This window comes from Archocentrus centrarchus, chromosome 18 (assembly GCF_007364275.1).
Source record: "Archocentrus centrarchus isolate MPI-CPG fArcCen1 chromosome 18, fArcCen1, whole genome shotgun sequence".
Taxonomy (NCBI): Eukaryota; Metazoa; Chordata; class Actinopteri; order Cichliformes; family Cichlidae; genus Archocentrus; species Archocentrus centrarchus.
In genome coordinates, this window is record NC_044363.1 from 19,209,784 (window position 1) to 19,234,698 (window position 24,915).

The 24,915-nt window shown below is 41.2% G+C and overlaps 1 protein-coding gene and 1 non-coding gene across 4 annotated transcripts in view; one reads left to right on the forward strand and one right to left on the reverse strand.

Annotated features, from left to right (window-relative positions):
* Window positions 1-5,976: 5,976 nt before the first annotated feature.
* adisspb (adipose secreted signaling protein b) overlaps window positions 5,977-24,915 on the reverse strand; it is a 65,599-nt gene continuing 46,660 nt past the window's right edge. For all 3 annotated transcript variants that reach the window (XM_030753319.1, XM_030753318.1, XM_030753317.1), the window contains exons 4-6: window positions 21,328-21,466; window positions 12,496-12,621; window positions 5,977-8,117 (exon numbers count right to left, since the gene is read on the reverse strand). In XM_030753319.1, coding sequence (XP_030609179.1) covers window positions 8,017-8,117; window positions 12,496-12,621; window positions 21,328-21,466 — 366 coding nt within the window. In that variant the 3' untranslated portion in view covers window positions 5,977-8,016. The remainder of the gene's footprint in view (window positions 8,118-12,495; window positions 12,622-21,327; window positions 21,467-24,915) is intronic.
* trnag-gcc (transfer RNA glycine (anticodon GCC)) lies at window positions 10,229-10,299 on the forward strand. Its single transcript has one exon. It is a non-coding gene; the product is annotated as a tRNA-Gly (tRNA).

The following is a 24,915-nucleotide window of genomic DNA, read 5'->3' on the forward strand; positions in this document are numbered from 1 at the left end:
GATGGTGATATATGGATCGCGTTTGTGGTGACACGGTGCACTTTACAGAGGCAGGAACCAGACGTCATTTCCTGCCCGCACAGAGTCGCGCTCCCATTGGTCCAACTGGCAGGGCACGTTTTCAGAGGATGAGCGGCGCTGCAGAACGCGATCAGGCACAGAGACATGAGACGATGGTTTTCGGGTTTTTTTTTTTTTTGCTTTATTTTTGTTGTTGTTTGTTTGTTTGTTTTTTTCCGCCTTATCCCGCTCTGGAAACAGCCGATAGCAGCAGCGCTGCCCGGGTTTTCCCGCAGCATCAGCGTCAGGCTCTGACTTTTTTTTTCTGTTCTCTTTTTCTTGTTGTACGGCTGAAGTCTGAGCTCCTCACTGCGGTCCAGAAAACAATGAGTGCAGATGCACAATGAACAGTTCTGACCCAGTAAGGTAAAGCCTAAATTACTTTCAAAATATATCCCCATTTGGATGATTTTCCTCTCTTAATCAAATACAAAATCCCAATATAACACCAGACAGTGACAGAAAATATCCGAGGGCCGCGTGTAGAAATACATGATTAATGTTCTGCTATTAAATGCTGGATATTCATATCGGTCATTGACACATAACGGAGGTAAACAGAACGCCTACTGCTGCATTTAGATGCCTTTACTTAAAGCCTTGTTCACATGCTGTGAGCTCTTCTAAATGTATTCTTCGTTCAAATGTCCACTGAACTATTTAGTTCCCTCTTCTTATCTAAATCAAATAGTAGAGGTACTTTAAAATCAAAATTCATGATCGGGGGCCATGAAAATACTTCTTCCACTACTTCTGCTTTACCAGACTAAGGACAGCGTCAAAGGGCCTCAAATTCATCCAATTCTGGGGTTTGATTTCATCTGAGAGCGTTTTTGTGCCTCTGAATGCTGGTTTGATAAGGTCACAATTCTGGATAAAACACAAAACTAAAATTAACTAAATGCACTTATATTCTGAGGATGGATGCAACAGCAGCAGCAAAACACGTGTTTTTAAAAATGTAATCCAGTGCTATAGTATCACAATCTCCATCCTGGAAATGACCAAAGAGCTGAACTGACTGTCTGAATAGGCGTTCCTATTATTTTGTCCCCACTCCCCCACCCCACCCCTCCACGCAGAATTGTCTCTTCTTTTGTTTATGATATGGATGGTAACCACACTGCACGCTGTTAACACAAAAATCTGTCACAAGCACTGAGATGAAAGAGCACAAAGTGAGGTTACAATTTGTTTTCCACTGGAGATAAAGCGGCTCATTGCCGGTCATTCACTGTATATGCGCGGAGCCATCTTTATCCGGCACCAGTCTATTTTCTTCTGCCAGCTTGATGTTGATGGTGCAGCCTGTAGTTTGTTGTGATTGTGAGATAATTTCAGTCGCGGGCACAACTGAAACACTGGGTGGAATTTCCTCTTTACAGGTGAAACGTCTCTGAAAGCACCGCGGAGAAAAAAAAAGGAGGCATTTTGAGCGGGATTATATAATTATAGTTTTGCTTGTGTGTGTGTGTGTGTGTGTGTGTGTGTGTGTGTGTGTGTGTGTGTGTGTGTGTGTGTGTGTGTGTGTGTGTGTTTTCTTATTTTTCTTATCCGAAGCCGTAATTACTGCACACAGCCATGGGTCGTTACTCCTTTCAGCTGGCCTAATCTCACAGAGTATGAATAGAAACTGTCAATCAGACGCTGCACTCAGCAGAGAGACAAGAGGGGACTGATTGCTGCTGGTTGCACAGCGACACACACACACACACACACACGGAGAGAGACACTTTTTCTTCCTCCTTGTCTCCAGTGTTGTTGCCCTCTCTGCTTTTACTGATGCACAACTAAAACCTTCAAAAAAAAAAAAAAAGATTTTTTTTCTTCCATAATTAATTTCATGAAGACACCTCAAAGCTTGATTTCTTTGGGTGTTTTAGGAAACATTTCTGTGTCATTCCATGTTTTTAATATGTTAACAAGCACAGGGGATTTTGGGCTGCTATATTTGATGCCTGACTATACCCCAGGATTTCCATTCAGGCCTCAGTGACACACCTGCTTGTTTAGACTTTCTTGAGATCGATAGATAGATGGATGGAAACATGCACGATAGATCAAACTGTGACAAGGTGTGCTGTAACAGTTTGAATGAACAAACTGTAACGCAGTAGATGCATGAGAAAAAAATAATTAAAAAATTGTACAATAATGAGTAGACTAGTCGTTATCAAATGAGGCCCAAAATAGAAATATTATATACGGTGTTTTGTTTCAGCTCCACTTTAAATGCTTCATATAAGAAGCATTCAAGTGCTTCTTATATGTTAATGCAGCAGCAATTTCTACATGTTTAACGCTCTGAAATAAGCTGTTCTGCATAATGAATGTTTTTACTTTAATACTCTAAGTGCACTTTAATCACACTTCTAGTTGAGCTGGATTTGTACTCGCAACATAGTAACTGTCTTTAACTTTGTTGCATTTTATTCCACACTCATCACTATTCAGTAAATGACTTTATCGCGTTGAAAGTATAAAATAATGTACAGTAATAGTTCTAAAAAGTTTTTTTTTTCCACCCCGTGCTGATCTGAGTTCAGGTTCAGCCTGAAAAAAGTGCAGCTGAAAAAAAAAAACACCCCAATTTATTTTGTGTGTCATAATAAACAAACTCAAACTGATTCTTTTCCTGAACTCTCGCTTACATGTAGGCGCATATTTTGCTTCACATGATGCTGGTGTTTACAGCCACCCAGATTTACTCACTGTTTGGAAAGCCCACAGGCCAAAAGGGGGGTGGGGGTGGGGGTGGGCGGGTTATTTGCACCAGGCACCGACTGCCTCATCTGCGTAACCACACCACCGCCCCGTGTGCGGCCCGGATTGCGTCTTCGTAGAGATGAATCTGATCAATCAGATCAATCAACAGAGATTACCGTAATCCCGGAGGTCAGGAGGAGGGCAGCGGGCCACGCAGAGTTCACACATCCCTCACAGGCCGCACAAATCTGCCCACGTGTCCGTGTAACTGTGAAGTTATTCGATGTTATCACTTAAACTTCATTTAGCAAGCAAACCTGAACGATGCTCCCAGCGTGGATCCACGTTACACACACGTTAGTAACTACAGATACAAATTAGTAAATGATGTGCGTATTTCATCCTGTTTATTCTGTTTTTAACACATTTTAGAAGAACACAAAATGCATTCATTGGATGATTTCAAACATTACGTAAAATGTTGCACAAGCCTCTTAGAAACCCTATTATGGGGGGGTTCCGTTCAGTAAGATAAATTGGCAGGACGACGCTGCGTACGGACGCAGACGCACGCGGATATGTTGGAGAGAAAAACAGCTCAGGGCCCAAAATATGTTCCTTTAGAGTTTTGATGTATACATTGAGCAGGAGTGTGACTGAAATTAACTTTAACAGGTGACTCTATAGTGCAGTAGTTTACACATTTGTCTAACCAGCAAAGGAGCCCCGGTTCAGCTCTGGGAAGAGAGAAAAATCCCCTTTAGTGTTGCGTCAGGGAAAGCGTCTCGTATAAAACTGCGCCAAATAAAACATGCGGAGTGAATGAAGCAACTTTCTGTTTTCTTCTTGAGGTCAAACTAATGTAGTTAAACGAAATGCACTTTTTTAAATTCGAAATATGAATTACGGATATATAGAAAATATGTATTTGGTAGGCCGATTGCTCTATTTTATTTATTTATTTGGTTTGGTTTGGGGGTTTCAGCTGTAGATTACTGATAATAAGCACGATAACTACATTGGGAGCTTAAATTTAGATCCAGTTTGCCTCCGTTTAAAAGCTGCAAAGAAAACACACCAAGAAAAATAAAAACAGAAATAAAAAAACAACAAAAATGTTTTTTTCATTTAGCATTTTCAAAATGCTTCATTAAGGATTTCTTAATAAGAACCAAACAGTATGAATAAACGGTAATTAGAGCAAACGCCTCACTTTAAAGTTACACAAACCTTGCTGCTTGTCCAATAATGTTTTAAATTAAATTTTAAATGAAATGATGAGGTTATCTAAAGATAAAGTTTTTACTTTTGTTTGTTTGCTTGTTTTTGTTTTATTTAATCACCTGAAGCTCCGAGATTAACAGTATTTATTAGACACACACATAAGGTTACAAAAGTTTAGAGCGTTTGTCTGGTGTCCAGTGTGACGGTTCGTCGCTTCTTTTGGTTTCCTCCAAACACTGCTGGACATAAACTAGTCCACATATGAGCAGTCCAGCTAAACGAAAACTATTCAAGCCGAGTTATAGATGTGCTTCTTTCTCATCCAGGAGCATTTTTAAAAGTTATAAATGCCTCATTTTGTGCGCGTAATTATTAAAAGACTTGAGTTAACTTTAAAAATCACAGAAGTCTCAAATAAAAGTGGGAAAAAGCAGCAACAAATGTTAAAAAAAAAATTTTTTCTTACAAATTCATGCAGCTCCGCATTTTTTTCTAGACTCCAGTTTTTTTGTTGTTGTTGTTTTTTAAAGAAGAAAGAAAGAAAGAAAGAAAGAAAGAAAGAAAGAAAGAAAGAAAGAAAGAAAGAAAGAAAGAAAGAAAGAAAGAAAGAAAAAGAAAAAAGTGAAAAGTGAACTGTGAACGTAGTCTCAGGTCATGCAGCGGCAGCGGGGCTGACGAGTCCGGGTTTAGTTCAGGGCACAGAGTGTCCCAGAGGAGCGCAGACATCGCTCTGATCTGAACACTGCGGACTTTCTGCAAACTTCTTTTTTGTGTCCCCAAACTCGTCAAACAACTAAAGAGAGAGAGAGAGAGAGAAAATCTGAAGGTCCAACGTAAACAAATTAGAAGTGCGTCACTTTGGTGCTGTGTGGACGTTTGTGGGAGGGTGGCGACCTTTGCAACTGCGAAATTACGCAGTTCCAAGAGCGGTGATTATTTAAAATTGGTTATATAATGTTTGGAGAGGAGCAGCAGAGGAATAAAGAGAGGGAATCCGCAAAATCCTGTCCAACTTCCCCGCTTTGCTTTTTATTTTAAATGCAGAAATTCCAGTGTGAAAGTTTGAAAGTGTAGCGCCAACTCGACAATCAGGATAAATAATTTGGACGTAGGCCTGCGAGTCGTCGAACAACCAAACCTGAACATGAAAACTTTTATTTTGTGCGTGTATGGATATCTTCATCCACACACAAAAACGAGCCTGCCTGCCTGTAGGTGTTCGGCTGAATTCCTAAAATGTTTGATTACTGCAAGCAAAGCTACTGGATGCACGTCTAAAGCCTGACCAGCATAAACGAAAACACAGATGGATGTCTTTTTTTCTTTAACCCCTGCAAACCTGTGTACACATATAAAATGATCATTTCAGACAGACAAAAAAGTGTGATTCTTCCTCCTGATAGTGATCCAAGAAAACGAAAAAAAGTGATCTGTAATCTTAGGATCATTTCTAAAACACAGAATAAATCACTAAATTTGATGGGGTTTGTAAAAAAATAAAAAAACAAAACAAAACATGCACCTAACCAGTGCAGCAGCTTCAAACCTAAATGATGGAGGAAACCATGAACTGAATTCTGACAGCCACCTTATTAAAAATCAAATTTGGGGTCTGTCACACAGCTGGTTACAAATACATTTTTGTGTTTCCTGTAATGTCGATGCAATTAAAACAGAAAACTTCATTCTTGTGTTAAACTGTGCTGCACAAAGATCCTGCTAATGTAGAGGAGTTATTATAAAATCATCCTAAATGTGTGAAGACTTCAAAGTTCATGTGAAACTAATTTTTTTAGAGAAAATTTTTTTATTTTTTCCCCCCATTCAGTGGAGTCAAATGAAGAAACTCTTTGTGTAAAAGACTGAATACACCTTATGCAGGATATCTGGCTGTGTAGTGGCAGTGTAGACTGCCACCAAGCGTCCCTGAAATGCACTGAGAGAGGACACAAAGAAGCCAAACTCAAACATACACACTTTTTTTTAATTATTATTATTCATTTTCAAAATTAAAAATACAAATAAAACATACCGAGAGCGACAAATAAACTGCTACATTCCTGAAACCTATCAAGCACTTGAGCTTTACACTAAGAAGGATCTCTGACCTGTTATGCACGAGCAAACAAATAAATCTATCCAATCATTACTATTCCCACAGGTTGTGGTCCAATAATAAGAAAAAAAAAAAACAATTCCACATGCTAAATTGAATTCTTTAAGGCTGAATGCATTCAACAACAGAACAGGTAACAACAAAACATGAACATTAACCAGCGAGCAGGAGAGGTTATGATTTCTTTCAGAGGGGATAGAAAGAGATGGCAGCGCAGCCAGATCGTTGGCACTTCATCTATTTGCAGAGTTCCCTCTGATCTGCATCTGCACTGTGAGGACAGCCACGGGACAGTTATCAAGCAGATTTCATCAGAGTTTACGTTCCTTTTCTGATCCCAGACAAGTTTGAGTCCTCAGCGCTCGAAATAGTACTCGCTAAACCTGAAAACTGCTCAGGAGACAGGATACAGACGGATAAAGGACGTGGAGTTAAGAGACAAAGAGGATGTGGCGATGAAAGGCACTTTTCTGAAGGCTTCATGAATTAAAGCAAGACATTAGAGCTTGAATGGCTGAAAGGAAAAAGCCCCTCAGACGATTTAATACCGAAGGATTGTGGTCAGTGTGTATTAATGTTCTGCTTTTAGGAAAAATGGGTTCATTGTTAGGCCTGCACATGGTCAGGAAATGTTGGTCCAGGGAAAGTTTGGGATTTCACTTGAAAAATGGTTTAAAAATGATTATTTGACAATAATATATTTAAATCAATTAATCAGCTGATTGTTTCACCTTAATTTAACACCCTTCAAATAACCACAGGGTATGCACACACACGCTGAATGTTTGATTCAGTTGTGTTTGGTTGCACATTTATTTAAAATTTTGTGAAAAAATCCAGTTGTTAAATATCTGCAGCTCAGAAAAAAGAAAAAAAGTGAAAGCGAGATCTAAATCACCAGAGGTAAACATCAGATTCTGGTTTCAGCTCCTCATAATGAACAAGAGGATGCTTCTTTTAAAGTTCACACACAGCAAAATCCAGCTTAGAGAACCTGACATAGCTGGAGAGCAGGCATCTTTCCTCTCCCTCCAGTGTTGCAGCTGTAAATCCATTCCTCACGTACTGAAACAAGCTGACGCGTTTTCTTTTGGAGTTTTTGAAAGGCAGACTGGGAAAAGTAAGAAGTCGGGGCAGGTTGATGCAAATAGAGCAAAAATGATAGAACTGCTGACACGGGTTTGACAGTAAAACTGAAGATACAGAAACATTTCAGAGTTGGATTTTCCTTTAAACAGAGAACACTGCAGCACAGTTGGCAAAAGAAATAGCCTTTAGATTGGAGCAACAATACACGTGGGGTCTGCAGTGCCTCCTGATGGTCACACAGAGGCATTGCGCTGCTAAATATTGTTCCTCAGTTCATCTAATTTTTCCTGAATTATGCAGATTAGCGCCTTAATTTAGGGTCAAGCTTTTGAAATCGTAAAAGAGCCCTTGTTTACTCCTAACTCTATAAATCCAGGTGGGCTCTGCACATCAGAAAAAGTCTAAAACTGAAGCCCACGTAGCTGTGAGAAAGAGGCTGTGCTGATTTACAGGCAGATGCTGCCTTCTAGAGGTTAAATAAAGAAAACACAACACTTGAAGACAGGGAAGCTGGAGGACTTGCAGAAAGATGATCTAATGTTTCGTCAGAGTGGAGGTCACAGCTGAGGAATGCTTTTCATGTCTCAGGATGAAGAATGTTTCTTCTGAGGTCCAGTGAACAGTCAGGCTGGGATGAATCACACCAGTGGTGGAGAAGCAGCACAGCTCGTGGCACTAATCGTATATGTGTGTGTGAGTGGTACTCCAGTGGGCAGCTGTGGAGGTTTTCCTTTTTTTTTTCTATCTGGAAAGATGGCAGGTGTGTGAATTTCTGTAGGTGTTGTGGATGTGTGTGAAAACTGGGAACAGAAGCTTGACAATTAGTCAAATCCCTGCCAGTCACTCTGCTCCGAGTCGTACTCCAGCTCCGGACCGATGCAGCGAACTCCCTCCAGCAGCATGGGGGTACCGTGGTGACGATCTGGAAAACAGGCAAAGAGAAAAGAAATAATTACTGTAATCGGAGCGATCCTTTCAATACAAATACAAACTGTAACGAGAGATGCATCAAGGATGTCCGTCACTAAAGGCCAAGCCTGGAAATTACCTGCTTCATCAGTCTCTACATTACTACTACATTCATATTCAAGGTATTATTATTACCAATAATAATGCAATTAAGAAAAACATAACTTTTCCTCTCTGAATTAATGTTTCTGCCAAACTTGAGAAAAATCCACTGAATGGTTTTTGTGTCATTTCCAGACGGCGTAGAGTGCATCGTGCACAACACACCGCACCCCAACGGATGACATTAAATTCAGTTCCTACACATATTTCTGCAAATCTCTCAGCGTGATTCACAAGTCAAAAACTCAATAGTTGTGTGGGGAATTTCAATTTGAAAAACAATCTCTGATCATGTAGCACCACACAGCCTAGTCTTCTGACACGAACTTGGTTGCTCAGAAACATCCACAAATTTCAAATGAACTTGGAGGTTTTTAGTCATCGAAGTGGCTTCTTGTTGTTGAGCACAAGAGTCAACATCAGCCACCTAGATGGCTCTGCAGAGCGTAAAATCTGCAGAGAAAGAGGTCATATCTTTTTCACTTTATAGTACCAGGAAGCCTTGTGTTATTAATAATTCAGAATGCATAGCATTGTAAGAGTGGCTATCTGAACTGTTAATGTCATCCAAGCACGAGGCCTGAATGATGGTGTGTTTTACACACTTCTTACTGACACAGATGTTACTCATGGCCTTCCATACTACAAAAAAGCAGCGTTACACCAACAAGCTGTGCAGATGCTTTTCTCTGATTCACAACAGACTGACTGAATATTTAAACTCTACTTAATTTTATTAACACACCTCAGGTTGTTCTTAATCTGATGGTTCACTAAATATAAATAATTTCACAAGCAAATAAAGGGAAACAACTGGAAGTGTTTCTTTTCACAGGTAATTAAGCAGTGGGTTTCCTGGTCTACCCCAGTTCCACAGTGTATTATCACATTATCTCAATAGAGCACTTCATTTTTATGCAGATGACAATTATCTATTGTTCATCTCATTCAACAGTACAAAACATCACATTTCTTGCCTTTGATGCTGTTCAGTCTCATTTAACATACGCAAATTTTGTTTCTCACTCCAGGTGAGGAATCACCTGATTTTTGCAACTCTTTTTTTTTTAAACTTTCAGGTCCCTCTTTGGTGGAACCAGCTCCCAGCTTGGATTTGGGAGACAGACACTCTCTCTCTTTTTAAGATTAAGCTTAAAACTTTCCTTTTTGATAAAGCTTATAGTTAGGGCTGGATCAGGTGACCCTGAACCCTCCCTTTGTTATGCTGGAATAGGCCTAGGCTGCTGGGGGCGTCCCATAATGCACTGAGTGTTTCTTTTTCACTCACCTCTTTTCACTCCCCATGTGTTTATAGACCACTACTGCATGTCTTCTCTCTCCCAGAGTCTGCGTTTTGTGCTATATAAATAAAACTGAATTGAACTGAATGTGGTGCATGAACTAAAATTAATTTGACACCGCTCAGCCAGACACTGCCACTACAAGTCAGGCACTGGAAATGGCTGACAGGAGTCAGGTTTTAACAGCTACTTAACTATCTAACCATAAACTTTGATGGTGTGTACTGATGCAATAACAGTAAAACACAGTGAGCCCATTAATATGCCTTTAAACATTATCACCATCATTTTAAATGCTATTAAAACAAAAAGCTTATCAGTGAACAGAGGCAAACATGAGAGTGACATGCTTTCTTTTCAATAAGTCTTATTGTTGAGTATTTTGAAGTGGAAACATGATCTGCGAGTGTTGTTAAGGAGGAAGATTGACTCAACAAATCTAGAGGCTTGTCTTTAAAATTAAGGTCATGTATTGGTCTCAAACCAAGCCATGCTGAAACCCACGTGCACACAATGTGAGAGAAACAACAGGCCAAGCGGCTCCTTTAAGAGAGGCAGCCCCCCCCTTCACTGAGGCCGCTACTTGAACAGTCCCTCCCTCCCCCTTTGTAACAGCAGGCTCACTCTTTTTTCTGCGAGTGCAGGAACTACATACAGAAATGCATTGGTGGTTCAGTGGTAGAATTCTCGCCTGCCACGCGGGAGGCCCGGGTTCGATTCCCGGCCAATGCAACTGTTTTTCCTTTTTCCCCACCTTTCCTACTGCCATCACATAAGGGAAGACAACTATGCAAATACACAAGTATTTATAATCTAAAAACAAATTTTTACCTATATGGACTGCAACAAATGGCCATGATGAAATCATTTATGTCACATTTTAATAGCTACAACCAAATAATTAGCAGTACAATAATTAGCTAAACATCAAGCAACAACCAAGTGTATTTAAAGAAGACTGAAGGCTCAGCCTGCAGCACAGTGTTTTATTGTACTCCGTCACTGATCTAATGGCAGCAGTACAGCTGACGTGGAGTCAGAGTTTAATCCACTGATCTGGTTTTCATCCAGGCCTCAATTACACACAAACATCTGGACAGATGTTCGGACCACATTATGCGGATAAAAATAAACACTAAACAACACAGCTGCCATTCATCCTCAGCAACGCAAATGCATGCATAGAGTACTACACACACACACACACACACACACACACACACACACACACACCACGTTCAGCTATATTTACACAGGCACAGATGGAAAAAAAAACCCCACACTGCACACCCCCTTTACCTAATTCTCTATCTGCTGAGACAAACGCCACAGACTAATTCAGTCTCACTGACACTGACTGAAGAGGAGGATGCAAATTTATTACTACAGGCTCCGTATAGCAGGAGACAACAGATTTATAGTGTACAAGAGCCATAGTGTTTCTGTTGTACAGCAAAACATTACTTAAAAAAAAAAAGAGGATTAGGGTACTATTTTATCAATTCTAGTTTTTATTATTTAAAAAAAAAGTCCACAAACCAAATTTAGCTTTTATTTTTTTTAGCGGTTCATTGTGATTGATTTTCACTATTGTTTTTAAGTTATTCAGATCCTATACTCAGAGTAACCAGCAGGTGGCAGCAGCACATCAGCAACAACCACAAGCTCATTCTTTGGGTTTATTTGTCAGTTCTTCCTTTAAAACCAAAGCAGAAATCAGAGAACAAGAAATTAAGTGATCGTTATAAAAAAAAAAAAAAGGTGTTAAATAAAAAATAAAAATGAAAGCACACTCACTGGGCACTTCATTAGTTACGTCTTGCTAGTACTGGGTTGTACTGGCCAGTACCCTCTGTCCTTCAGAACTGCTTTAATTCTTCATAGCACAGATTCAACAAGGTGCTAACAAGAGACAAGAGACTTTGTTCCATACTGACATGCCAGCATCACACAGTTGCTGCAGATTTGTTTTGATGAGTGAACCTGTGTGAACTGTAGCCTCTGTTTCCTGGTTTTAACTGTCACGAGTGGCACCTGGTACCCTGAAGCAGATGTGCTGCTGTAGAGCGTCTGCCTCAGTGAAGATGTTCTTCCACACACCTTGGTTGTAACAAGTGAATATTTGAGTTACTGCTGCCTTCCTATCAGCTCAAAGGAGTGTGGTCATTCTCCTCTGACCTCAAAGCATTTTCAATATCCACAGAGCTGCAGCTCACTGGATATTTTCTCTTTTCCAGACCATTCTCTGTAAACCCTACAGATGGCTATGTGGGTAAATCCCAGCAAAACAGCAGTTTCTGAAATACTGAGACCAGCAAAGTCACTTAAATAAACTTTCTTCCCCATTTTGATGCTCAGTTTGAAATTCAGCAGGTCGTCTTGACCATCTCTGCATGCCTAAATGTGTTGAGTTCCTGCTACGTGATTGGCTGATTAGATACTTTTGTTAAAGAGCAGCTGGTTTACCTAACAAAGTGGCTGAGTGAGTGTAAATACTGATAAATATATAGTTTGATCATTTAACTTTAGAACCATCTGGGAGAACTACCAAAAATGATAAAATGAAACACTTATTGCAGACCAAATATAAAGATCAGTAAAACATCAGAGGTCAGTGTTTGTCCTCTACGCTTAATGAGGTAAATCTTCTTGGGCATTCCTTTGTGGTTTTATGAGCCTTAACAAGTAATCTACGGAAGCCTTCCGGCCATTTGAGTTTAATAAGTTCCCAAATGATTAATGTCTTTCTAATAGGAAGTCTACTGGGCACAGGCAGTTGTATGATAATGACTGCAAAATCAATCTATTACTGAATTCATCAGCTACTTAAAAAAAGTCTTCTATAAGTTACGTTACAGTTTTAGCTGTTCATACAGAGGGAGCAGAGAAGATTATCATCATTCATACATTGTTTAAAAATAACCTTACCCATGACTCTGGCATGAACTTTGACTCTGACACAGACGGCCTCGTTGGTCTCGCTCAGCAGCAGCACCTCCTCACACAGAACCCCCTCCTGCTGGGTCACGTACTCGCACGTTATCTTCAGACCTCCTGGAGACACATGCAGGGAAAAAAAATTACAAAGAAGAGAGATTAAGTTTTCTCTTTATCGGCAGGTTTTACTAAATACACGCACATTTCTTCTTTATCTTCTCTGCGTGAGATGATGTTTCTCATGAGCATAAGACGAGTGTTAGACAATCCAGAACCAAATGTCAACAGGATGGAAAATAAAAAAACAAACACAGCTGACTGATAGGCAAACAATCATGAATGTACACACACACACACACACACACACACACACACACACACACACACACACACAGACAAACATAGCGGCACACCTGTTAACATCATCTGAGCCACTAGGGAAGTGCCAGGCAGGGGCAGAGAGTAATATAAAGGGTGTGATGGTTAACTGACAGTAAAGGTCAGTAACCTGCTTCAATTACAGGCATGCAGTCGGCACCACTCCCAGAAAGAGACGATCGCCTTTGGCCCATTTCAGCAGGTTTATTGGTGAGGAGAAACTTGCGTTCGAGATTGTAGTTAAAAACTTTTTTTTTAGCCCGCACAGGTGGCAGATCATTGGGGTTTACCGGCTATCATGGCAGGAACACAGAGAAACACAGGAAATAGTCTGAAAGTCAGAGCTGTTCCTGTGATTTTTCAAAGAAAGATCTCTGTGCTGACATGAACTGAACTGTCTGTTGCTATAATCCTCGGACATCTGGGACTCTGTGCAGCCTGTGACAGCACTGCTGAGAATTACTTACTAAGTATTTAACTCAGGTCTGCCTGCAAAAAAAAAAAAAAAAAAAAAAAGAACAGAAACAAAAAAAAGCAAAACAGACACATAGTAGGTTTACTTTTTATGTGTATAATACACCGAATGTGTAAAAGTCTTGAGTCACTCCTTGTTTCTTTGTATTTTGCTAGGAAAATGAGAATGAGATGCTGATGCTGATTTACTGAAACATGCACAAACAAAGTAGACAAGGCAAAAACAGAACTTGTACAATTACAATTACTAACGAGCTTGAAAGTAAGTGGCGTGACCGCTTTTATTCTTCAACACAGCCTGAAATCTTAGGAAAGCTTTCTTGTAATTTCCAGCCTTCTTCTTTGGATGTTGGCTGCCTTTTGTTCTTTTCTGTCAAGATGATCCTACACTGCTTCAACAAAGTTGAGGTCCGGGCTCTGGGGAGGTCAATCCATGACTGGTAGCATTCCATTGTGTTTTTCTATCCAGGTATACTTTTACTGCATTGGCAGTGTGTTTCGGATCATTATCATGCCAATCAGATGCTTTCCAGAAGGTACTGCATGGTAGATTAAAATCTGATGGTACTTTTCTGTGTTCATAATTCCATCAGTTTTGACAAGATCAAATTTGGAAGGAGATTTTCATTGGGAGTGACCAGAACAAACAGCATTAGTAAGTACTGAGATAAGTAATAAGCACATCAGAAGGTCAGCTCAGGTTGAGCAGATTGGAGACAAAGTTAGAGAGGCAAGGCTGAGATGGTTTACATGTGCAGAGGAGCGAGAGTGGATATATTAGACAAAGGATCTTGAAGGAGGCAGGAGGAAAAAGGAAGACCTCAGAGGAGGTTCATGGATGTGGTGAAGGAGGATATGCAGAGGGCTGGTGTGACAGGAATAGGGTGATGGAGGAAGATGATCCATATTCTGAGGTTGTCAGGTAGTCACAATTTAAATAAGAAACTAATGAACGGGATCCCTGTGCAAATGAAGGTTTATTAAACGTATACTGCAAAGGAGCAGGGCTTCATTTCCCTGAGGCTGAGGGGATGATTAGTTTAACAAAATAACTGTCAAAAATTTTATCAGCTTATCTCACAGCTTAAGATAGGCAGTTAATTGTGGGGGTTTTTTACCCTGGATTTCACCGCTTAGGCAATATACACATTATCAAAGCTGTTAGTTAAAGAAGTTTGCTTCATTTAATTGAGATAATTGTGATTTAAGCAACTGTTCTACTCAGAATTATGGGTATTCTGCCCTCACTGTACGTGGGTGCCCAGTTTGGCAGATAGATAAACAGTTCTTCAAAAGAAGAGGCAAAAGCTTTCCGCCATCATCGCAGGGTTTATTTGTCTCTCTAATGAAGGCACTGTAAAACTACAAAACACAACAAAGAACATATTACAACATGCATATAGTCACATACTATATTTCTCATATTACACGATATCGATTGAAGCTTTAATATCTCAAACTGTAGCTGGTAATAACCACCAGAAAAAGGTAAACAATAGTTAGCGTGCATCCCGCTAGCTTCATGCTAACATATAATGGATTTTCCCATAGACAGGCTAATGCGATTAGCATTAACAAGCACGACTGCATATTAATATCAAACAAGTCTACAAATTACCTTACATGACTTACTCGACACGAACTCAGAACACACTCATACTTACAGGCATATATTTCCCATGCTCTGTGAGAAAACAACTTTGAAACAATAACTTTTGAACTGCCGTTATTTTATCAGACTCCAGCAACCTTTCTTCTTCTGCAACAGAAACTTGGGTTAACAAGCTCACCCTAGTGAGCCCCCCTAGTGGGCTAGCAGCGCTACTGCACTCCAGCAGTGGCAGCACACTCCCCGCCTGGTATTTTATACCACTATACATTTTCTGCATGGAACAATAAAATCAACTCTGAAACAGGGCGCAAATACACTCTAGCAATATCATGTCTGACTACTCTGACTTCCACCTTCCGCACTCTATTATCTTGACTAGGAAAGGTTTTAACCACGAGTCCAGTAGGCCAGTTGGTGCTTTTGAGAGTTGCAGCAGTTGTTGGTCGAGTTCCATAATCTGCTGGGTTTTCTTCAGTGTTTATGTAATGCCACTGGTCTGGATGTGAAGACTTTCTGATTCGGGTTATCCTGTTTGCCACATAAACATAAAATCTGCGTGAGGTGTTATGAATGTAACCCAGGACTATTTTACTGTCTGTATAGTACATTACAGAATGAATGTCAATGTCCAGTTTGTCCTGAATGAAGTCTGCCATCTCGACTGCTAGGACAGCTGCACAAAGTTCAAGGCGAGGAACAGTATGCGCCGGGCGTGGAGCCAGTTTTGCCTTTGCCATGATGAATCCCACATGACACTGTCCTGTTGTAGAAACTGTCTTCAAGTAAGCCACAGCAGCTATGGCTGTGACCGATGCATCTGAAAAAACACACAACTCTCTGCGCTGTGTTTGCATGGATAAAGAAACTGGAACATAAGATCTTGGAATCTGGAGCTGTTCTAGGTCTGTCATAGAGTCTCTCCACAGCTTCCAATGTTCCTGCTTGGATGCTGGCAGTGGTGTGTCCCAGTCATACTGTTCAACAGATAGGTTCCTCACTAAGTTTCTCCCTCCCACTGTGACAGGTACCACAAAGCCTAAGGGGTCAAACAAACTGTTCACTGCAGACAAAACGCCTCTTTTTGTCAAAGGTTTCTCCTCCTTTGAAACACAGAACCTGAAGTTGTCTGTCTCAAGGTTCCAAATTAAACCTAGACTCCTCTGAAGAGGTAGTGATTCCACTCCCAAATCCAGGTTTTTCAAATCTTTTGCTAGGTCTTCTGGAGAGAATGCCTGCATGACACTGTTACTGTTGGATGCTATTTTGTGTAGCTTGATGTTTGATTTAGCTAGCACCTCTTGAGAAGTCCGCAGGACACTAATGGCTTCCATTTCGCTGGGAAATGATGCGAGTCCATCGTCCACATAGAAATTGCGTGTGATGAACTCCTTTGCACAAGCAGTGGAGTCAGTTGCTTCCAGAGCAGCTCGCCTGAGGCAGTAAATTGCAACTGCCGGTGATGGACTGTTGCCAAATACATGTACTGTCATTCGGAACTCTTTCACTGGTTTTTGCAGATCATTCTCTTCATACCACAGGAACCTCAGAAAGTTTCGATGCTTCTCGCAGACTTTGAAGCAGTAAAACATCTGTTGAACATCCGCTGTAACAGCTATTGGTTCTCTCCGGAACCGAATGAGAACTCCAAGAAGAGCATTGTTCAGATCTGGTCCACTCAGGAGAACATCATTGAGGGAAATTCCTTCGTGTTTGGCGCTTGAATCGAACACCACTCTTATCTGGTCAGGCTTTTGAGGGTGATACACCCCAAATATGGGTAGATACCAACTTTCCTCACCTTCCTTTAATGGTGGTGCTGGCTCTGCTTGTTTCTCATCGAACATCTTTTGCATGAAATCAATAAAATGTTTCCTCATTTGTGGTTTTTTGTCTAGCGTTCGGCAAAGGGATGAAAGACGCTTTAAGGCTTGAGGTCGGTTGTTGGGAAGACGGTTTCGTGGTGACCGAAAAGGTAACGGGGCAACCCAAGTGTTGAAACCATCTTTATAGACTTGCTCTTCCAGCGTCTTCAAGAAACTTTCATCATCGACTGACATAGCAGGGATGTCGTCATGTTGTGTCCCGTGGAACACCTGACTGCCGAGATCATTTACCTTTCTCCCCAGGTGTTGTTTGGAGCTTTGCAGACTCAGGTTTAGTGTGTAACAGCTGAGCTTCTCTTTGACTTGTACGTTGTTTGGACATGATCTCAAGAGTGAAGCTCGTCCACTTAGCAGAATGTTGGTCCTGTGTACGCTAACATTGGCTACCTTGTGCACTTGCCCCAGACACACTTCACCTACGATTACCCAACCAAGGTCAAGCCGTTGAGCATATGGCTCATTATGGAGTCCATTAAGCTGTTCTCTTACTTTGTGCACACACAAAATGTCTCTGCCAAGGAGGAGAAGGATTTCAGCATCTGGATCAATTTCTGGAATTTTACCTTGAACTGGCTTCAGGTGTGGATAGTAGGAAGTAACTTCGGGTGATGGGATTTCAGTCCTATCATCAGGTATCATATCACACTCAATAAGACTGGGCAAGGGAAGCTGAGTCATACCATCAAGCGACTCTACTATGAAGTGGCTGGCTCGTCTCCCTGCTACTTCTCTGACACCTGCACATGTTTTCAATGTATATGGTTCTGATTGTCCTTGAATGTTAAAGATGTCAAAAAAGTATGTTTTAGCCAAAGAGCGGTTGCTCTGTTCATCCAGAACAGCGTACATCCTGACCGCTTTCTCTGGTTGTTCGGCAGGATACACTTTGACCAAACATATCTTGGAGCATGATCTTGAGCCGATTGAACCTCCACATACTTCTGTGCATTTTGACGTCACATCAGCTGCAGATGAGCCTCCTTCCTCCCCGCCATGCTCATCCGTGGTCACGGAGCTTTCCGCTGTACAGGGAAGGGGATCGGGGTGTAGTGCAGTGACATGTCTTTCACTGCCACACACTGTGCACTGTACTGCTTTCAAACAATATTTGGCTATGTGCTGAACAGAAGAGCAACACTTGAAACAAATCTGTTTGTTTTTCAAGAAAGCCCTTCTTTCCTCCAAAGTCTTACTTCTGAACAGACGGCATTTTCTCAGCGGATGAGGCTTATTGTGTAGAGGACATTGTTTATCGGGGTCTATGTAGTTCTTGTCGGTGAGAGTGTTTGAACTGGTTTCCTCAACACTTGAAATCTCAGTCTTCTTAACAGAAAGAGGAGGATGATAGTTCTGCCTTACCATTCTCTCTGTTTTCGTACTGCTAGCACTGGAAGCAGTGACACAGGAAAAACTTGGGTCATTGCGAATTCTAGCTTCTTCTTTCACTACACCAACAAAAAATGAAAATGGAGGATAAGACACTGCATTATCTCTCTTGAACCTTGAGGCAGCTGTTACCCATTTCTCTTGAAGATGGTATGGAAGCTTTTCCAGAATTGGGTTGACTCCGTGGGCTGTGTCAAGATGTGAAAGACCTGGAAGATGGCCACTTGTTTTTGCAGCATGTAGTTCGAGTAGAAGATCCCCCAGTTCTCTTAAGCGTTGGTTGTCTCTATTCATCAGCTTTGGAAATCCTCAACTTTCTTTAGAAGTGCATGCTCAATCACTTCTGGTGCCCCAAAACACTCCTCCAGTCTCTGCCACACCATCTGGAGACCTGCTGTAGGGTTGTTTATGTATGCAGCCCTGACTCTCCTGGCCTGTGTTGCTGACTGTGGGCCGAGCCATTTGGAAAGTAAGTCTAGCTCTTCCTGAGTTGATACACTCAGATCTTGAATTGCACTTAGAAAGGAAGTCTTCCAAGCCCAGTAGTTCTCTGGTCGATCATCAAATTTCAGCAAACCAGAGCTGATCATCTCTTTCCGTATCAGGTATTTTGTTAGATCTGAAGTGTCACCGTGACTGCCCCTTATCGGTGTAGGCGTCAACAGCTTGGGCTGAGGATGGTGAAATCGATCATTCGTTGTCTGTCCCCCGTAATTCCAGCTGAGAGATTCTTTCTTTGGGCTCACAGCACAGTAGGATGGCAAAGGTACAAACTCTTGACTGTTGTACACACTAGGCTGGCAGGTACTTGGTTCCTTGTATGCTTTTACTGTTGCCTCAATGGCGCTACCTGGCTGTGTCACTGGAGGAAGTGGGATTCCAGGAGGATGCTCCTCTGGAGTCTGCAGATCAACACTGAGTTCTGACTGTTGTTGCACATACTCTTGTACTCGTTCTTTGGAGTTGATTGGTGGCACATTGTCCAGCTGGGACTGTTGTGGGTGCTCGCTTTCCTGCGCGGTCGCTTCCCAAGCTTGAGCCTCGGCTAGCGCTGCTGCCGCTGCTTTCTGTGATTTCAGTATGTGCAGTTCTGCATCCAAATCTGCTTTCTTCTTAAGCTGTTCAGCTTGTTGTTTCAAGATGTTAGCTTCCTGCTTGGCAAAGGAGAGCTGGACACGGGCAGCTTCTGCTTTTGCTCGTGCTCTGGCAGCAGCAGTAGACGATGATGTAAGCTGGCTGGATCGTAATGAACTGGACGCCTTTGACCTTGTTTCCAGTGTATCATCCATTGTTTCTTATTCAGAACTCACTATTCTTGATGAGAGTGATGCCTTTTTACTATTCTGCCCTCACTGTACGTGGGTGCCCAGTTTGGCAGATAGATAAACAGTTCTTCAAAAGAAGAGGCAAAAGCTTTCCGCCATCATCGCAGGGTTTATTTGTCTCTCTAATGAAGGCACTGTAAAACTACAAAACACAACAAAGAACATATTACAACATGCATATAGTCACATACTATATTTCTCATATTACACGATATCGATTGAAGCTTTAATATCTCAAACTGTAGCTGGTATAACCACCAGAAAAAGGTAAACAATAGTTAGCGTGCATCCCGCTAGCTTCATGCTAACATATAATGGATTTTCCCATAGACAGGCTAATGCGATTAGCATTAACAAGCACGACTGCATATTAATATCAAACAAGTCTACAAATTACCTTACATGACTTACTCGACACGAACTCAGAACACACTCATACTTACAGGCATATATTTCCCATGCTCTGTGAGAAAACAACTTTGAAACAATAACTTTTGAACTGCCGTTATTTTATCAGACTCCAGCAACCTTTCTTCTTCTGCAACAGAAACTTGGGTTAACAAGCTCACCCTAGTGAGCCCCCCTAGTGGGCTAGCAGCGCTACTGCACTCCAGCAGTGGCAGCACAATGGGACACATAATCACCAATCTAATCTATGCATATTTTTCCTAAAACCAAGCCTACACAGGTTTTGCTATTAACAGTAGTTAAAAAAAATTAAAGGTGCAACTAACATCAACAACAGCCTGCATTAAGATAATTCTTCTAACTCTAGTCTCTGTATCTATTAGCAGTTTTTTTCTTCTTAACACTGGTAGACTGACAACATTACAGAGGCAGGTCACTGACTAAAGTTAATTTATACACCTGCGTTTGTCTACCTCAGCTCTCAGAGGGAAGGATCATGGGAGTTCAATGCAGAGGCTACATAGGCACACTCACTTACAGTCCTCCAAAAAACAACCAGCACCATGTAAACCTTGTGTGTTGTGCTCTGTGTGTGTGTGTGTGTGTTGGGGAGGGTGGGGGGTTGAATTCTGGACTGGACTTTACCACAATGAGGAAGAAGTAAAAAAAAAAAAAAAAACAGACAATGGCTTCAGCAAACAGCTGCCACTGTTTCTATCTCTGGTTTCACTCCCCTATAAAGGAAACCTTCAGATATTTGACCTCTGCCTATCCCACAGCAGGGGTTGCTTTAAGAAGAGCAGTACAAACATAAACAAGCGTAGACTGCGTGACCATTTGGTCCACATATTTTTGACAGTGATGGAAAACAGTCACAAAGCTGCAAAGCTCTGTGCTGCAAACTACAGGCTAACAAGGCAGCACCATGGTGGGACCTTAACAAAGCTGCAATATACAGGCCACTGTCAGGCTTTAGGCAAAACTGCTGTGCAGTCATCATACTTTATTAACTAGTCAATTACTATTGATTTAGTCCTATTACCCAAAGTTCATCTAAAATAAACACATTTGAAATAAAGACTGCGCTAAATGTAAAATAATATTATGTCTAGTTTCCCATTCTTCACTCTTTCAGTAATCATTGAGCTAACTGCCTGCAAATGTTACATAACACTGATTGAGTATAGGAGTGAGTGCTAATAGACCAAACCAATGACCTACTTTAGCTCAAAGTCATTAGTCAAAGATGCAGCACAGACAGGCAACGACAAGATGAACATAATTACAGATTCATACAGAATTTAAATGGAAAACTACTTTTTTTTTTTTTGGTTTTCTCCAGCACTCACGACCTCACCCTCTGGTGCTGGTGCGATGTCAGTGATCCGGAGGTGTGGACCAGGTACCGGTGCTGGACACACATGTTTACCCAGAGCTGGGACCTCAGGCAGGGTGAACACTATTTCATACCGATGCTGCGTCTTCAGGAAGCCAACCTAAAGAGAGGGAGAACAGGGTTCAAAGAGGAGTCAAGCAAAGATTTAGAGATGAAGGCAAATCATTGTTTTTATTCTCCCTCCTTTATTCAGCTGCACCCAAAAGAGGGAGGGGTTAGCTGAGCAGAGAAGATTTATATAGAAGAGAAGCTGATTAAGTCACATGCTCACATTTCATAGAGTAAGCCTATAACAGGTATATAAAAATGATTTATTTTATGGATACATATTTCAATCCCATAAGCACGCCACTGCTGGGCAGATTTTTCCTTGAGAGAGTCCTCTAATTGAAATGATTAGTTATGGCTCTGGTGATTGTAATCTCTGTCACCTCTGCCAGATTTTCAATTGTAGACTAATGGAAAAGAAAACCCAATTACCTTCTGAACTTCACTCAGCTCTGAAACCTTTTTAGTGATGCTAATTCCATGTGCATAAAGCTGTGATCAATTAGTCTTATTAGGACTTCTTCTACACAGGGATGGAGGCTGCAGCAGAACCTCTCCATCAGCTCCAGAGCCCAAACAACTTTAGTACCTGATGTTGGAGGATATTTGGCACAGCCAGGCAAAACTGAGAATTTAATGCTTTTCTGTGTTCTGCTTATTGAGTGTATATAAACAATGCACTTACAGTAGCATCCAGCAATGAAAAGTGAAGTGCATGTTTAAGTGCCAGCTAGCAGGTGGAGACACCTCTAATTAAAGTCTATAGGAAAATTACCCTCCTTCTGATGTGAATTATGACCTCAATAAAAAACACTTTACTGATGATTTTATGCTTTTTCAGGGCTTTCAAATTATGCCGGCGGCAGGCGCATTTTCCACCTACTCCACCGCTCTGCGCCGTCTACTTTTTAATTTTCCTAAAAAAAATTTTTTTGCACCGTCCGCTGTCTCCATTTCCAGCGCCATGTGGACACGTTGCAATATTTACGTTCTTTCAATCTGAGCCATTTGATTGGTTCACGACTGCCATGTGAATATTCATAGCATCTGCTGCCATCATGGCTTCGGTCTAGGTCATATAAGGTGCCTGCTACTTTGGCATGCCCCCCTGCTACTCCAAAACAATTTGAAAGCCCTGCTTTTTATAACTAGTTTCAAGTCTTAGGTAAAACAGCATAATGATAACTTTGTAAATGAAGGTCCCATTTAGTGTAAAACAGACAGTAAGCAGGGTACCCATTAAGGCGAGTCTACCTTCAGTTCAGATTCATTTATCTAGCACCAGTTCACAACGACAGTCATCTCAAGGTGTTTCATACTGTACCCTAAAGATGCTAAAACATTACACATCTTACATTCAACAAGTCACAAGAGTATGAGAATCCAGTGTTGCTTGGTTTCTTAGTCAGATGCATCACTCACTCATCACACCTGGTTTAAAAAAGAAAAAGAAAAAAGAAAAAAAAAAAAGGATGGCAATGCCAAAAACGTTGTGCTCCAGGCTTAAAGCAACTACTGCCCTCTTACTAATTTTGTTGGATGTTTTCTTCTTTGATAGATCACAGACTTAGTGTGAGACGACAACCAGCAAAATGCACTGATAGGAGTGGAAAGTTCTGCAAGAAATCTCCTAACAGTGTGCTAATTTATAAATTAAGAGTCATTTCCTTTCAATAATGATCAGCATTCTAAGAAGAGCAGCACAAATCAGCCGGTCAAAAACTGAACCAATGCGGGAGTGAGTAGTGTACTTGCCAGAATGTTACAGGGAATGAGCAGGTTTTACACCTCAGGTGTACATTATACTCTGTAGGATAGATACGGATAGCAGGAGACCCTATAGCTGAGTAGTCATTCCTTCTATACTCGTTTGAAGTCCACCACCTGGGGCACATGTGTATTTGGTTCATTGCAATGTAAATTCTCTGAGTCCACACGGTCACAGAAAACAGGAAGGCACGTTGACATCATGCTCACCATTTGATGATGAGATTTACATCACACAGAGCCAAACTGACCCCAGCAGACTTGCAGGTATAATCCCAGCTTTATGAATCTCCTCCTTCCACTAGACTCCACATTAAGGCCCATGTTACACAAGAATGTTTTCAGATGGAAATGGTAAAGTTTTGATGCGTTTCAGCCTCCCATTTACATGAGAACAGTGTCCCAGTGTGGAGCAATTTTTGAATGGACTACTTTTTGAAAACGGGGGTACTGGCACATGCGCTCTATGGTTGCGACTCTCCTATGTCCATATGGCCAAATTGTGGCCTGGCAATGGGAACTGCAGTGTTTTCAACGTCTTGCGTTTCCGTGTAAACGGAGATCATTTTTGAAATGTTTCCATCTGAATTTGTTCGAAAACAAAAATTACACCATTTCCACTGAAAACCTTCTCGTGTAAAGGGGGCCCAAATTCAGTTCAGTTAAGTTCTTCTCTGTTTCATCAAAATACCAGCTTTACTGATGACAATAAATACATGGGGCTCTGGCTTTGGTGCCACGCCATTCTGACAACCCTCTGCAAATAAATCAACATCCTAGCGACAACTTTCACAACCACAGAAGGCATAAAATAAAACGTGCAGTTTTTCAGCGATAAATTCAGCGCCATTCTCAGTAAACTGCCAACTGCTCGCCTCATGTTTTTGTGATTCATTTAAATAACCTCCTCCCAAAATTGTGCACTCAGAAAAGGAAACTTCTACAAAAGCATAACAGTAAAGTCAACTGCAAAAAGTAACAGTGTCCATGCCTTTTAGTTGCACATTTGTCACTGTGCCTCTTTATAAAATCTGTGCAGCAGATCCTTAAGACCAAGAGAGGATTTTGCGTTGGTGCAGCTGGCAAATCTGGCCTCCCAGCAACCAACTGAAAATGTACTGGAACTAAAAGGCACGAAGGTACCACACGGTCTATTTGATATCTAAACAAAAACAGGTGGTGCTGGGCACAACAAACCCTACCCCGGTAGTCATTTTAGCAAATTTGAACGTTGTCCGTCTCAAAAATGCGTCACTCTCCATCACTGAATCACTGAGATAATACATAGGTCTTTTTGTCCATGCCCATAATTTCTCAAGGTTTAAAAAAATGAACCAAAATAACTTTCATTTTATGAATATAAATGGAGTTTCCCAAGTTAAATTCAAGTAGCCTGCAAATCCAGAATCTGGATCGGATCAGTTTCACTTTTAAACCAAATTCAAGCATGAAAAGATGCTTTCAATGACTGAACAAAAAAATACTGTCGGCTGCCCCTCCTGGCAGCAGACTCTTTAGGTGGCACAAGTCCCCAGGAAGCAAAAGTTCTAGAGCACATTATTACCAGGTCTCAGTAGATCTTAATTGGGTGCACAAGAGCCTTTGTGACATGTGAGAACCAGGAATGCTAAGATCATAATAAATATAAACCACTGAGAATACGGTCACTTTCTGTGATTGGCATTATTTTGGTAAGAACTACAGGGGTTGGACAATGAAACTGAAACACCTGTC